Source organism: Pistacia vera, unplaced genomic scaffold, assembly GCF_008641045.1.
Source record: "Pistacia vera cultivar Batoury unplaced genomic scaffold, PisVer_v2 Contig947, whole genome shotgun sequence".
NCBI classification, from domain to species: Eukaryota; Viridiplantae; Streptophyta; class Magnoliopsida; order Sapindales; family Anacardiaceae; genus Pistacia; species Pistacia vera.
The window spans coordinates 665352-682521 of NW_022196831.1; the positions used below are offsets into that span (position 1 = coordinate 665352).

Sequence of the window (17170 nt, forward strand, 5' to 3'; positions counted from 1 at the left end):
TTCTATAGATTCGACATCGTTCTTTAATCGTAACAACAAATTACGCTCATATGCATAGATGTCAGTATAATTTGTCCTGACGTCACAAGATTGATTACTACTTGCAGCAAAGGCGAAAGTTTCGATGTTTTTCCAGACTTGGAGTTCGTCATACACCCTGTTGGTCGACATTGTCTGTTTCTTCCCCTGCATTGACGTCTTCAAGCAGTGTCGGATCGAACGAGGTATAAGTTTATCTGTGTTTACTTGATTACGTTTACATGTGCGTATGTCTATTTGTAATGTGATTGGTGATTCGTATGGTATCCCAATGTTAGTTGTCGTTCTTACCATACTATCCTTAGATGAGTGATAATATGAACTGGTCCGCTGAGATGACCCACAAATTTCTGATCCTGTTGTCTGAGTGAGCAAAAACTTCGCACGGCACTTCAATAAAAACAGCAGATTACCAAGAAATGTTGGATGACTTATCATCAGTGGCTAGGAGGAGACTCAACGTAACACAACTAACCTTCTAAGTACTTTCGCCTACGAAGAGTATATCAAGCATGGCGGAAATGTTGCAACACACGGGGTTCGGGTGGGATCATGACTCGCAAAGTCCAACGTGTCCCGTAGAGGTTTGGCAAGAATATGTGAAGGTAAATTTTCAACTTTTTTAACTAATATTAATCAACAACACCGTAATTATACGCATTTTTTTTTCGGACTGGCAAATATTAATATATTATTCTTTTGCATTACTAGCAAAACCCACTAGCGCAACAATTCTACCATAAGGGACTTCCTCACAAGGAGCTTTATGAAATCATATTTGAGAAGCAAACTGCCACTGGGAGATATGCGTACAACTCTACATCTCAACCGGTGGAGACCTCCACTTATTCCAATTAGGGCGCGATTCCCATGGATGATAGCGACTTTGAACCTGATCCAGATCAGACGATAGGGCAAAAACGGCTAAACACATCTGGCCATGGAAGAGCGAGAAATAGGAGGAGGCGAAGCGGCCCGGGACAATCACTTGCGGATGTCATTGGTAGATTGATGGACAAGCTTGTGGAGAAGCGAACTATGGGATCAAGGGCTAGCAATTGCAGTAGAGATGAGAGGGACGAAGAGAACACCAGTGGTCCATCTGATCCATTTTTCATGAGCAATTGTATTGACATCATGACGGCAATGCAAGTACCCATATAGTTTTACATGCCGGTTGTGAAGTACTTATATCAAAACCGAGGGTGGTGGGAGATATTCATGAAACTCCTGCTCGAGGAAAAGGCTAATTGGATTTATAATGACTTTCGCAATTTGTAGATGACATTATATGTCCTAAGTGTTTGCCAACACTTTTGTATGCGTCAATCGACAATTGTCATTAGAATTAGAATTTATAACACTACTGTATGAACTTATTAATTGTGCTACTGTTTTATGTGAGATTACATGTTTCATATGAGTTTTGGATTGTCATTAGAATTAAATATTGACTGTTATATTTTGCTAAGTAGTACAACAACTGTTAATTGTTGATCAATGTTTTGCAAATGTGCAGGTTTAAATGGCGTCGTCTAGCCGCACAAGAAGAAGATGACATTCTACAGATGACGAAGAAGAAATACTGAGAGATATAGCCATTGCACTCTGCGATGTTGCCACGTTAGAAACAACTGGGCGTCAACTACAACATACGTCCATATTAACTAGTCATGAGTACATGTTGGAAGTACTCAATGGTCATGCTGACAAGATCTTTGATAAGTGATGCATGGACAAAGACTGTTTTACATACTTATTTGACAATTTGTAAGAGCAAGGCAAATTGCGACCAACCAGGAGGACGAGTTTGGAAGAACAAGTTATGATATTTCTAACAATCGTTGGTAAAAACGAGACAATAAGAACGATGATGGAGGATTTCCAACATTCGAGTGAGACAATCTCTAGACATGTTGGTGCAGTTTGCGAGGCGATATGTGAGTTAAAGACAGAGTTTATCAGACCACCTGACTTCAGTGATGTTCCATGGGAAATATCAACCAACCGAAAATATTACCCTTTCTTTAAGGTACTGGTTCATTATGTTTTCTATTAGTGGATAGTTGAGGGTTCGTTTGTGTTATTAATGTTGATAGTCGGTTAATATAAGTAAAATTCAATTTCGATGATAGGACTGTATTGGAGCCATTGATGGCACACATGTATACGCTTCGGTTCCACATGAATTTGCCGATAGGTACCGGAATCGCAAAGGAACGTTGTCACATAATGTAATGGCTGCATGCGACTTTAGAATGATGTTCACTTATGTCGTTATTGGATGGGAAGGATCTGCGCATGATTCAAGAGTTTTAAATTCAATTATTGATGATCCTAATTCTGGATTCCCACATCCTCCACCAGGTATAAGTATTTTCTTGACGTATTATAGCGTATTTGCTCCACTGTTGAGGCCTTGTAATTCAAATAACATATATGATTTTATTAAAAGGAAATACTATTTGGTTGATACGGGTTATCCAAATAGAGAAGGGTTCCTCGCCCCTCATAGGCGAGTGGCTTACCATATTTCTGATCACTGCCGTAACCGAAGGGGGCCACAAGAGTTGTTTAACTACAGATATGCTTCACTCCACAATGTTGTCAAGAGAACCTTTGGTGTTTTGAAAAGACGGTTCCGTATTCTGAATGGAATGAGCAATTACCCGTTGGACAAACAAGGGAAAATTGTTATGGCATGTTGTGTACTTCATAATTTTATCAGAATGTATAATATGGAGGACCCTATCTTCGAACAGTATACTGAAAATATGGGTAATGAGCAAGTATATTGTGATCGCCAAAACGGTGCAGAAGATGGCCGAAATGGAGAAGGACCGAGTCAACTGCAGCAAGGTATTACAGACAAAATGACGACTGTACGGGATAATATAACGAATGCATTGTGGGTAGCACAGTGGACCATGTCGTAGTTGTTAATGGAGTATACGTGTAAGAATGATTGTAAGGGTTGATAATTAGTACTTTTGTCATATATGTATTAATGTGATGTTTTTAAATTGTTGGATTAGTACTTGAAATTAATATGGGTTTACATTTTTTAATATTTATTGGTTACAAAAGTACCAATAAAATGTTTAATATTATTAAAATGTAAATTGATAAGTTTTAAGGTTATAATAATACATTATTTTAACAAAATGCACCAAAATATTATATTAATAAATCATTTATAAAACGATATTTCAATCAAATATTCAACACAAATATCAAGGTCAAAATACTCTACCAAACACATATTCTTCAAATCATATTCTCGTAATAATAACTCTACTCAACTATCCAATATTATTCTCAAAATTCTATCCAAAATAATAAAACAAACGGACCCCTAGATTTTCATACTTTTAAAACTCTTCAAAAACCATTAAAAGCTACAAATAGTTTGTTTTATAAAATTCATTCTTTTCCGAAATTTGGCAGTTTTAACACACAAAGTCAAATTTTCGCTTCCATTTTCAAAAAACATCCAGGATATTTTATTTACATAAAAATCCCTTCAAAACATATTATTTTCTTGGGGTCAATCTGTAATTATTTTATAATTATCCTATTTTAAAAGGCCCTCAATCTTTGCAATATCATTTCCCCGTTTATTAAAAATATTATTATTTAATTTTTTGATAGGGAAATACCTATTATGACGTTATGTTAAGGGGGCGTTTGGTTGGGGGTTATATAGGATTATTGAGGTTATGTCATCTTATATTACTTAATTATCACGTTTGTTTGTCAAGTAATATAAGATTCCGGTAATCTTCCAATATCAACAATAGTTACTGTTGATAATATAAGAGGTCATCTGATAACCTCCATTTTCTTAGGTATTATAAGATTACTTAGTATTTTATATTTGTTACAATTTTATCCCTTAGGGGGTGTTTGGATCATATAATATTTTATTATAAAGGTATATTATATTAACGGAAAAAAAGATCACCTTAAAGATTACTGGAAATATTTAGAAAATATGTTTAGTTGATTCGAATAAATTGGTGAATAATATGTTTGGTTAGGAGGATAAATAGGTGGGTATGTTACATAGATTACTAAATTGTCCTCCTTTTTAAATACTAGTATAATAATATTTTTTATTATTATTTTTTGAATTATTTCTTTTAACTCCCTACATTTGAAATTTTGCTAAAACACCCCAGCCATATAAAACTTTAATTTATAGCAAAATCACCCCCACCCACCCCAAGCCACTGCCCGCAGCCAGCTACCACCACCGGTTGCCCCCAATAGTTGACGGAATGGTGCACAATTGGCCGTATATGGCCGGCCATGCACCGACAAAGCTGGAAATGGCCATGGATCACAAATATATGGTCGGAAAATGGCTAGATCTATGTCCATTTCACGGCCACATCTTTGGTCGTAAAACGACCATAGAAATCCCACTGGCCGTTTTTTGCCATAGATTTGTGATCTATGGCCGAAAAAGGCCTTACCGGCACACAACCAGCCAGATCCTACCGGTCGTGCACCATTACGATGACTGATGCCAACGGCCGACGATGGTCTTGGATGGCTGGGGGTATTTTGTTAACTTTTAAACTTTTTGTAGCTAGAGTGTTTTAGCTAATTTCTCAAATGTATGGGGGTTGGGTAATTGTTATTTGGTAGACATTTGAGAGCAATTATGTCCAAAATGGTTTTTAATTAAGGGCAAAATGGGAAGAAAAATCATATTACCCCGGTAATGTTTTAATAACACCCCCTAACAAGGTAATAAGATTATCCCCCACATTACCAACAGTAAACACTGTTTGCAATAAAATATTACCGTAATATTTTATTACTTGCAAACCAAACACAAGAATCTTGCAAAACAAACGAATATTACCCCCGTTATCTTATTTACCTTCGATCCAAACGACCCCTTATTAATAATTTTTTTGGAAAATAATGCCCTAGTTTTAAAATCAATTTACATGAATTTGGCTTTTACAATTTTACCCCAATTAATTAACTTTTTGGACAAAATTACCCTTGAATTCAAAACAAATTGCAGCTCATCCAAGCCACCACCCCCCACCCACCTGCCACTGCCAGAACGGCACGGAAGGCCAAAAATGGTCGTCGTGCACTGATATGGCCATTTTCGGCCAGATTGTCGATCTGGCTATCAACGGCCAGATCAACGAATCTGGTCAAAAACGACCAGATTAGATCTGGCCATTTTTCAACCATATCAGCGCACGGAGGCCATTCACAGCCTTCCGTGCACTGTTAGGTTGCCAGTTGCTGGTAACCGACAATGGCTAGGTTGGTGGGGGTGCATTGTTGATTTTTCAAACTTTTATTATGGGATTGTTTTTGCTAACTGTTTTAATGTAGGGGGTTGGTGGGGATGCATTGTTTGTTTTTGAAGTTTAAACTAATAATAATATTTAATTAGAGGACAATTCAGTAATTTAAATAATATATCCACCAATCTATTCCTCCCAACCAAACATATTAATATGACATACCCATCAATTTATTCCAACCAACCAAACACATTTCCCTAAACATTCTCAGTAATCTTCAAGGTTATTCTTTCTTTCCATTAATATAATATTCTCAATAATACAACATTTCCTGAACCAAACGCACCCTAAATGTTTTCCAAGTGTCAAACAAGTTACTTCAAAACTTCATAGTATTATGGTTTCCCAAATCATAATTTAGTTCAAACTTCAAAGTATCCATAATATTTTTATTTCACAAATTATTTTAAATTTTTAAATAATATCCCATGTTATTTATCAATAAAATTATATTTATTATGAATTATCTCAATTAATCGCGAAATTAAATTAATTATATATTATGTTTGTGGGATTTCCTTAATAAAAATTCATAATTTATGCATTTTATCTCTTTTATTAATTATTTATAAAATATTGATAACTTTTTCAAAAATTCTATCCAAAATAATAAAACAAACACACCGGAAGATATCTCTTATATATATGCTTGATATAAACAGTTGATTCATTAAAACATTAATATCTTTTATTTATTATTTATCTAAATAAATCTAGCCCCATTCCTAGTTAGTAAATTCGCGAATTATACGCCTACGCGTATAATTCGCGTATTATTCATGAACAGTTGTATTTTTAAGTCCGTCGTATATTCGCGAATTATATACCTCAGCCGTATTATTCGCGATTATATGCCTCGGCCGTATTATTCGCAAATTATTCTCGTATCCGAATTTTTGACGAATTTTTATAAACGTATTTTTCACCATTTTCTGTATCATACCCGTAAAATTCCCGTACCTTTTTTTTGCCGTACTCGTATATTTGAAATGTATATAGATTTTACCAAATGACCCTGAAAAGTGCTAAAACTAGAATTGATTGCTGTATTTTTCAAAACGTATTATTGACAATGTGTCATATTAAACCCGTATATACCCGTATCGTATTTTTTCCGTATCCGAATTTTATGGCCGAATTTTTACAAACTATTTTTTACCATTTGCCGTATCATATCTGTAAAATCTCATACCGTTTTTTGCCGTACCCGTATTTACTAACTAGGGCCACATTTCGTCCTTGTGATTTTTTTCTTTTATTTTTAAATCATTTTATTTCAACAGAATTGTCTATTAAATTCCTTGTTATTTTTAAATAATCTCTCAAATGAACTTAACACATTCTTTGACTTCACAAATCATTGAATTAGAGTTCAAAAAATGAGATATGATTTTCTGAACTTACTACATCGTTCCTAAATACAGAGTTTAGTGTACATAACCCAAAATAGTAACTTGCCCATATTTTCTTTTAATTTTTAATATTTTTTCATGATCTAAGATAGATTCTAATCTATAAAGCAAAAATCACAGAATTTCAAGTTCAATCAAATGAGAAATGATTTTCTAAACCCACTGCATCTTTTATATAATATGTTTATGCTTTCATACTATTTGATGTCTTAGGTACCTTTTTTAAATGAAAATTTCTTTTTTTTGAAATAAGAAAATATCTTTTTATATTTATATAATTACTAAAAGAGATCAAATGTGTAAATTATGAATTATATTAGATAATCCAAAAATTAAATATATAATTAATTTAATTTTATGATTAATTGAGATGATTCTAATCAATACAATTTTTTTTGATAAACGATGTTCATATTATATGCCTTAAAATAATTTGTAGGAATAAAATATTTAAGAAAATAGGAATTTATAAATTGACCCCACAAAAGTATATGCTTTGAAGGGACTTGTATGCAAATAAAGAACCTAACTCCTTTGAAAATGAGTTTTAAAATACGAAGCGAAAATACGGCCCTATGTGCTAAAACTACCGATTTTAGAAGAAGAAAAAAAGGAATTTTTAGAACAAGCTATTTGGAATAAAATTCCGATTTTAATTTGTAGCTTTTGAGGATTTTAGAAGAATTTCAAAATTATGAAAATCCGAAATCAGATTTCTAAAAAGGTGAAAATACTGAAGTCAACGGATAGTGAATTTTCATTTGACTAAGTTTTTGCAATTAAAGGATGAGATGTTGTTCCAAATGATAATAAATATGAGATTGTATTTTTGGGAGGTTTTAAAGTAATTTTCGAAACGTTTTTCTTGGGTTTTTTTTTAGCGAAAAAAACTTAGTAAAGTCAATGAAGCTAATTTAAAGAAACATTTCAATTTTAGTAAGCCTTTCTTACCTGTCACACCAATATAGCCTCATTCATTGAGTGTTCTGGGTCCAAGAGAAACAAACATTTAAATCGGCTTTGAAACTCTTTTTTGTTGTTTTTTTCTTAGGGCATCAACTTCTTTTCGGCACCTTGTTGTAGTCCAGAGAGTAGGGCTGCAAACGAACCGAACAGTTTGTGAACGTTCGTTATTCGTTCGATTACTGTTTGATAATGTTCGCGAACACTTGTTCGCGAACAGTTCGATAGTTTTCGATAATATGTCGATCGAGTTCGAACAGGGTTGTTCTTTCGATTATGTCGTCGAACACTATAAGTTCGACTAATCCATCCGTTCGATTGTTCGTTTTATGTCCGAAAAATATGTTATGCATTATTATAATTAAAAAAAATTTCATTTTTATATTATGTTTGATTAGTTTAGATGAATTTTTTTTAATGGTATCAATAATAAATATTATATGCTTTTGTTTTTCTTATATATATAATTGTTTGAATTTTTTTTGCCAATGTCATCAATATTAAATATAAGTATATAGAATTAATTAAAAAGTAATAATTATATGATACATAGCATGACAAATTAATAACATAATAAATTGTATAATCAAGTGATATATAATATAGTAAATCCAATAATATATAGTCTTCATATTTTTCTAAATGTAATCAATAATTAAATATTATAGATAGCATTTCAATTAATAAATAATAAATATAGTATGGTAAATTGATAACATAACATATGTATAATCAATGATGTATAGCATACCAATTTAATAATATAATAGTTTAATTAAACCTAAATTAATCACACTTTGTATTGATCATTTATTCCAATAAACTCTCATATCATTATGAATTTATAGGTGTTGGTCAAGAATAATATGTAGACAGTAATGATAATAATATATATATATATATATAATATATATATATATATATATATATATATATATATATATTATATATATATATATATATAATATATATATAAAATTAATCACACATATGTATTGGTCATATATTACAATAGATTTTCATTCCACTATAATTTATGGGTGTTGATATAAAATATATATGTAAACATTTAAAATATTTATGATAATTCTGTAATGATAATAAATATATGATAACCTATAATTTTGGTAATTTCATAACATATTTAACCTATGATTAATATATGTATGATAATAATTTTGTATAACACAATTAACAATTATATATAACAAATTAATCACACATATGTATTGATCATATATATAATAGCCATCATTTCACTATGAATTTAGGGGTGTTGATACAAATATATATATACAACAAATTAATCACACATATGTATTGATCATATATTACAATATATTTTATTCCACTATAAATTTATGAGTGTTGATACAAATAATAGTAAATATTTAATATTTAGGATAATTTATGTAATGATAATAATATATATATGTAAACAAATTCCTTTTGTTTGTGTCATGTTTGATATGGAACTAAATTTGTTTTAACGATTTATTGTTCTGTTAATTTGTTTTGAAGTTTTATTATTTATGATGATTAGTTATTTTATTTAGTGAGTTTTTATTGATTTGTTAAATATAAATATGATAAGAGTTGGTTTATTTTCAAATATTATTAAATGTTATGAATTATAAATTGTTGCATATTTGTTTTTTAGAGCATGAATTGGAAAGTTAGTGTACATTTTTTTATTCGAACAAGTTATTCGAACATGTATTTACAAGTTATTGAACGAGTTATTCGAACAGGTATTTACAAATTATCGAACAAGTTGTCGAACAGTATTTACAATTATCGAATAATTATCGAAGAGTTAGTCGAACGTATTTACAAATTATCGAACGAGTTAGTCGAACGAACAAGTTAGTCGAACGATGTAGTCGAACAAGTTAGTCGAACGAACACGAACGAGTTACGACGAACACAACAAGCTTTTTGTTAATCGAACGAACACAAACACACATCTGTGTTCGTTCGAACACAACACAACACGAACAATCGAACATGCTTTCGAACGATTTCGAACGGGCCTGTTCGTCATGTTCGGTTCGATTGCAGGTCTACCAGAGAGGATAGCCAAGTATCATCGGTCACCGACAACCGATCAATGACACAACACAAGTGGTACCTTACCATTTTATGTTAATTTGTTATTAATATATTTTTCACTATTTTATTTGATTTTTTATTATCTTGATTTTAACTCATATTTCTTTATTTTATTAATCTAAATTGATAGATACACTGGATTAAGGCAATAATAGTGCATTATCATTTTATTTTTATCACAGAGGGAAGCCAGATGGTCCATATCAGAAAAAGTGCACTAATTGTTCATAAATTTACTAACCCAGAACCCAATTTATAGCAAGTCAGATAAATCTTGAATTTTGCCGATTATTAGTTATCTGTTGTATGATTTCTTCCCTAAATTTACAAACTCATTTTGTTCTATTTCTCCTGTTTGTTTTGGACTAAATACAACTCTAGACTCCCTTCACGGAGAAACGAAATGCAACTACTCTACATCAAAATTATAAATGAATTGTTTTCGTCTTGTTCAGCTTGGATCATGTGTAACCCCTTTTTTAGCTCATACTCGATCACAGACTCATCAAATTACCTGAGTAAAGCTCAGGCAATAAAACTTAAGAATAAAGAGATATATACCAGATTTAATTAATATAATCCCAACTCATTGGCATCTTAACTGCCCAATTCTATCTAATGTTGTTTTCTAGAGGTTATTATCTAAGATATAACTATCAGTTAAAATGTTGATATATAAGTTCTTAATTTGAACTGGCTCAGAGTTTTTTTAATTTGAAATCTTCCACACCTGTACAAAAACCCGAGTTTGAAACTCCGACGAACCCTATTATTGCTGGAAGCGGTTAAATAAATTTTACTGACCATACAAGTGCCAATGAGGGGACTTTGAACTGTTCTCGGTTTACGTGTAACAAACTTCAGTTCTCAAATTTGGACCGGCATTGTAATAATAGCAGTCTTGAATTTGTTATCTGCAGACTGTAGGAAAAACAGACAGAATTCTGGGGTAATTCACTTGAAGGAGACATGGTCCCAACTGCTTTCAATTTAACATGGTCTCTAAGTCTAACGGTACTCTTGCCAGAGTATGGGAGAGAGACATTGATCACAGATGAAATAAATCGTCTCATTCAATGCACTCAACCACCCAAAAGCCTCAAATTCAATTCTTCCATCACCACAACCGGTCCCATTCTTTGAAGTAAGTAAAGTTATTTACTTTCTCATTCTTTTCCTTTACAAAATTCCATATTCATTTAAACATTCAAACTCTTGCAATTATAGCTTTCCCTATTAACACATTCTTTCTTCCTCTGCCTTTCTCACTAACACCAGTGTCGGGTGAATGTTATTTATAACTCATTAAACTTTGGATTTTGATAGTCTGTGTTGAACAATATTTTATTTTAGACACACAGAATGTGAGTTTAGAGGTGGTTGTAGTGTGGTGTTTTGGAGTTTAATCATGAATCGTAAAATGAATGGCTTCAATGTAGAAGAAGATAAAGTGCAGCTGATGAGAAAGAATGGAAGTTCTTTGTTACGTCCCTATGTTCATACCCAACACAGGCGATCTAAGGGGTGCATTATTTATTTATTATTCATTATTTTTTCTTTTATCGCTGTTTTGTGGCTGGTGGTGGATTTTATTGTAAGTCACCGAACTTGTAAGAATTCATAACGTGTTAATGAGCTTCAATGGAGGATTTCTGTAGGTTCTTTTTCTTGTATTTTGAACTGTAGTTTATCTCAATTTATCTTAATGACCATCTTGTTTAGGATGATCTAAAGGCTAGTTGGATATAAAAAAAAAAAAAATTATATTAAATTAACAAAACCGAAAACTTTATATTTTTTAGAGGTTCAACTGGGTTGGTTATCAGTAGTTGTTTGATATGAAAGGACAAGTGGAAGCAGAGTTATTGAGTAAAAAAAGTTTGTTGTTGAGATTAGGGATTAGGTCTTGGTTCTAGCTAGTCTTGTAGATGGTGAAAATTGTTTTTTACAATCAACATAAAAGTATTTGTGATAAGACTTGGTTAAGTTGAGTTTAATAAGTATAGACTCTTTGTGGCAGAAATACTGAAAATTAGACCTTTTTTACAGCACATTAACGATCATCAATTCAGGTGCATCCTTTCTGAAAGTTTAAGTATGATTCTGGTTATTTTTCCTTTCAGTGCTACTGACAAAAACTTGGATACATCAAAACGTGGAGCTTCACATTCCAGAAAGAAGATGGAACAGAGTGAACTACATGTGAGAACGCAAATATCTTCATTTTGTAATCATCTCATATTTCCTTCTCACATGAAAGCCCATATAATGCTTTGAACTAATAGAGGATCGGAAGTTCAGAACCTGAGCCACGTATTTGTCACTGTGAAAAATATATCGCTTCTCTGTGTTATTTATATATATTTCTTTTCATTTGAATTTAACAGGCTTCACCACTTTCAACAAGAACTTACAGGGCACAAAGCCCTCTTTATGATCAGCCCAGTACTATCAACAAGAATGCTTCATCGAACCACCGAGCCTCTTTGGAAAAAGATGTGAGCATTAGCATAGGAAGTTATTTTTATGTTGACTGTCTCTCACTATTTTCATTGCATAATCCATCTCGAAGTCTAATTTAAGTATTAGATAATTTTAGAATTAAGCAATTGTACTATGCATATGTCATGTAAAATTTCGTCTGTACATAAATAAATCTTGCACTGATGACCTTGTTAATATGGGATGCCCAGATATCAAGATCTGTATTCTATTTCCTGTATAACTTTTAGCTACAGCATGACTTCAGTGTCTTCTGCAAATGAAATAAATTGCAGATTGAACAACTGCAATCAAGTTTGCAACAAGAGAAATCTATGCGCTTGATGCTTGAGAGAGCAATGGGAAGAGTTTCAAGCACCTTATCTCCGGGACACAGACATTTTGCTTCTCAGGTAACACTACCTCTGAGAATTTGAGTTCCCGAGACTGTTGCTAAGTTGGAACCTAGGCAACTTTTTTGGAGCATTTGCCGAATGCCAACGCTAGTTACTAGTGAAGAAAAGTAATAAAATTCTCCCAACCTGTTTGAATCTGTGTCTGCGTGTGTGATACAAAACAGCATTATATATTTTTACTTCTACTTTTCAAAGTCCGACTCCATGCTTTTCAGTCATGCAACAACATCAACATGTAATCTGACTTTTTTTTAGCCATCCATACTTAAAGAACAGTGTCATTGCTTATCATTCCATAAGTGAATCTACATGTATGACTGTCAGAGTAACTAAAAATTACATGACAGTCTTGAGATGTTCTTGTTTTCCTTTGTTCAGCTTGTAAACTAAAAACCTTCAAATTCAGATACTCGACGTGTGCTGCACTTCACTCCTATCAGCATTTCCCCCATCACCTAAATTGTTGGACATTATAAAATGCAGGCCTATAGATGCCAAAGCAGATCATCATTTGTGCTTATCGGAAATTAGTTGTTTTGAGAATACTTAGTAGAATTCTTTCTTCTAAGTAATCAGTGAACTCAGAATGTTATTTATCAAAGTGGACTTGTTGATATTTTATTGTTCTGGTTTATGGTCTAAACAGATTTCATACATAGCTTTTCTAATTTTAATTTCAGCAAAGAAACAGTGAGTTTAGGGAAAAAATAATGTGGAACTGTCTGCGTTGTGTATTCCAGACAAAGGAACTGATTGCTGAGATTGAGTTACTCGAAGAGGAGGTTGCTAACCGCGAGCAGCATGTGCTCTCTCTCTATAGGAGTATCTTTGAACATTGTGTTAGTCGGCCTCCTTCTGAACAAAGCTCAGGCGTGGCTTCTCCAGCTCATACGAAGCATGTATCTAAGAAACATCCAAGTATTATTTCAAGTGCATTTTGCTCATCAAAAAAGTTCCCTTTGAGACCTTTGCAAGCTCTTGTGTCTGTAAATGACTACGGGAAAAGAGCCTCTAAGACTAATAATGCTCCTCAATTCTATGGAAAAAGCAAAATTCACTTTGAAAAGACTTGTTCAGATCCTGTCAAGGTAGGATCTCTAATTTTGTTGATATTCTTTCTGCAAATGTATGTATCCCTCATTGTTGTTATAATGCTTTTGTTAGTTTATATTCATGCGTTTTATTAACTGATAGTTATGAGCACTCCCTATGTTCTGCCCTATGGTTAAAAAACTTCTTGTTCAATCATCAGGAAGAAGAAAAGGTTCCAGCCATGGAGAAAACTTCTATGCTACGAACTCTGAAAGATCATCTCTATCAGTGCCCAAGCAAGTTGTCCGAGGAGATGGTAAGGTGTATGGCTGCAGTATATTGCTGGCTTTGTGGTGCAGCTTCCACCAATCCTGGAAAACATCGATCCCCTCTATTGTCACGGTCATCAACTAATGTTTTACTCCCTCGATGTGGTATTGGAGAAGAATGTGATTGGTCTTGCAAGTCCATGGTTGAAATATCTTGGATATCAACTGACAAGAGCCATTTCTCTCGTGCATCTTATGCAATCAACAATTATAGGTTTGTTCTTTTAATCTTTATGATAAAAGATGATGACCTGTCATTCATTGGAAACTTTCCCTTGACTTTTGGTGGACTATTGCAGTATGATCTGAATCAAATTTAGGTTGAATGTCAGTAAAAACATCACAGCAGTTCAACTTTTACATTATCTCAAAACTGAAATCACCATTCATCCAAAAGCAAGAAAAACAAAAGAAAAGATATTTGTGTGGGATGCGCTTATGACCTAGTAAACTTGAGTTTTAGGACCATGACTTTTCTTATGAAGCTTAGTTATGTGAGTGATGACATTACTTTTGTAATGAACCAACCAGTTATACAGCTGGAAGACCTAATAAATTCTATTTGATCTGCATTGACAATTTTTTGGTTCATAAAGTGTGTCACTTCTTGTATCTAATTGGATACCCCGACTAAGAATATATGCATGAATGGATGCATACACTGAAATTTCTTTTTTATGAAATCACCTTGTTGAAGTGCTGACTTGAATTTTCATTTTCTCAATGCCAGAGTTCTAGTAGAACAACTGGAAAGGGTGACTGTAAGTCAGATGGAAAGCAATACTCGAATCGCATTTTGGATCAATGTGTACAATGCCCTTGTTATGCATGTAAAACTCACATCACTAATCAGCAGATCAATCTAAAGAATTTGTAACTATATATAACCTTCTTGGTTATTTTGCGCAGGCATATTTAGCATATGGAATTCCACGCAGCTCTTTGAGAAGGTTAGCCTTGTTCCACAAGGTAGTGCACTTCTTTATTTAAATCAAAGTAACCATATGTGGAAATAAAATTTACATCGGTTGAATATAGAAAGCATTTTGACACTTGAGAAAGGCTGAGGAGCTCTTGATAAAGATTATATTTTCTGTTTCTAGTAAAATATGCTTTTATAATTTTACTGAAGTACAAGTTTTAGCAGCATTTTTTTTAACTGAATTTCCTTTTTTGTTTAACTTGTGAATGGCAATAGAATAATCAAACCATATGTTATAATCTAAAAACTGTTTTATAATAGGACTTGCATTACAGAGAATTTGATGGTTCTTCTGTATAGTGCAGGCTGCCTACAACATTGGTGGCCATATCATAAGTGCAAATGCAATTGAGCAGTCTATATTTTGCTTCCGCACACCTCGAATTGGACGGGTATTCACATTTCTCATTTAACAAGCAACACACTTTCTCGTCCAGATAATTCTCCATATAAGGCTATTGTCATTGTTGATCAATGAGATAATTTTAATTGACCAACTACCTGAATTAAGAAAATGCTGTTATTATTTTTGAAGTGAAAGCTACTACATGACTCTTTGATCCGCTGTTGTGTATATTACAGTGGATTGAGTCCATCCTTTCAACTGCCTTGAGGAAAAAATGTGGTGAAGAAAGGCAACTTATCAGTTCAAAATTCGGTCTTCCAAACTCTGAACCACTTGCCTGCTTTGCGCTTTGTACTGGAGCATTTTCTGATCCAGTGGTAATTCCTTGTTGCATTGCTATTTTCTTTTGGTTGTCAAGTTAAAGTTAAAATATATATATATATATATCCCTTACTGATTTCACTAGTGGTTTGCACATAAGGGCTCTATTTCAGCCTCAGACTTGGTTGATTAAAAGCTTGATTGTTGGCATTTTGCAGCTAAAAGTCTACACGGCCTCAGATGTTAAAGACGAACTAGATGTTGCAAAAAGAGAGTTTCTTCAAGCAAATGTGGTCGTGAAGAAGTCGAGGAAAGTGTTTCTGCCAAAGGTGCTGGAAAGGTTCGCAAGGGAAGCCTGCATTAGTTCAGATGATCTTCTCAAGTGGGTTACTGAAAATGTTGATAAAAAGCTTCAGGAGTTGATACAAAAATGCATTGATCAGAAGTCCAACAAAAAGGCGTCTCAGATTATCGAGTGGTTACCATACAGTTCAAGGTTCCGATATGTATTCTCCAAGGACTTAATGGAGAAGCCATGGTGTGGGTGTGAATTTCTCTCTTCATGCTTAAGTTCAGGAGGAATCTCAATGTCATTAGCACAAGCCATCAAGAATTGCTAGGCAGATGAGCAACTACTTCAAAATCTTGTGATACATTTCATTGTACATCCATATCTTTAGTTGTTTCAGGGATATCCATGTGATTAGCTGATGGGATTGACTTTCACATCTTTATTCTCATAATTCATAAACACAACCTCCTTTGAGCTTAAATTAAGCATTTTCAAGTATCAGTATTTTATGACTAAAATGTTATCTAACTCAACAGGTTCTTGAAATTCATAGCCAGAAAAGAAAGAACAGTAACTAGTGGGTTTATCGCATAGTGGGAGTTCCAACTTTACATAAAGTTTCTTCAATGAAGTGTTCACAAATTTATCATAACAAAGTTGAGAAGTTGAAATTATTTCATTAAAGGAAATAAAAGCCCATTTTGCTTGCTCTAGGAAGATGTGATGCTATGCTTACTTGTCACTTGATTTAAGGTACAGCTTTAAAACTGCGCATGGCATGGCTACAATTAATTAATTCTTGTCCAACCCCATATTAATTGAGAGATTCCTCTTAAGGGTTGAATTGGTTTAGAGGATGTTAGATTACTGAAAATCTTTAAGAAAATATATTTGATTAATTGGAATAAATTAATAGGTATGTTATATTAATATATTTGGTTGAGATGAATAAATTGGTAAGTATGTTATTTAAATTACTAAATTGCCCTCTTTTTAAATATTAATATAAATTATTTTTATTATTAATTTTTGAATAATTTTTTAACCCCCAACATTTCAGATTTAGCTAAAACACCCCGCTTATATAAAACTTTAATTTATAACAA

General features: G+C 32.9%; 1 protein-coding gene across 1 annotated transcript; it reads left to right on the forward strand.

Moving 5' to 3' along the window:
• The first annotated feature begins 909 nt into the window (after positions 1-909).
• LOC116120794 lies at positions 910-16507 on the forward strand. Its single transcript, XM_031406764.1, has 11 exons — positions 910-1187; positions 11989-12067; positions 12253-12363; positions 12643-12759; positions 13503-13850; positions 14015-14337; positions 14854-14953; positions 15033-15092; positions 15411-15497; positions 15688-15828; positions 15991-16507. The coding sequence occupies exons 1-11, from the start codon at positions 910-912 to the stop codon at positions 16390-16392; spliced, it is 2046 nt and encodes a 681-aa protein (XP_031262624.1). The 3' UTR covers positions 16393-16507.
• Positions 16508-17170: the final 663 nt, after the last annotated feature.

What these genes read in the sequence shown, in the direction of transcription:
- LOC116120794 (XM_031406764.1), top strand. Translation starts at nt 910, where the DNA reads ATGGATGATAGCGACTTTGAACCTGATCCAGATCAGACGATAGGGCAA. An exon ending in ATTGACATCATGACGGCAAT is followed by an intron (nt 1,188 to 11,988) that starts GCAAGTACCCAT and finishes TTTTCCTTTCAG; the next exon opens with TGCTACTGACAAAAACTTGG. An exon ending in GCACACCTCGAATTGGACGG is followed by an intron (nt 15,498 to 15,687) that starts GTATTCACATTT and finishes TGTATATTACAG; the next exon opens with TGGATTGAGTCCATCCTTTC.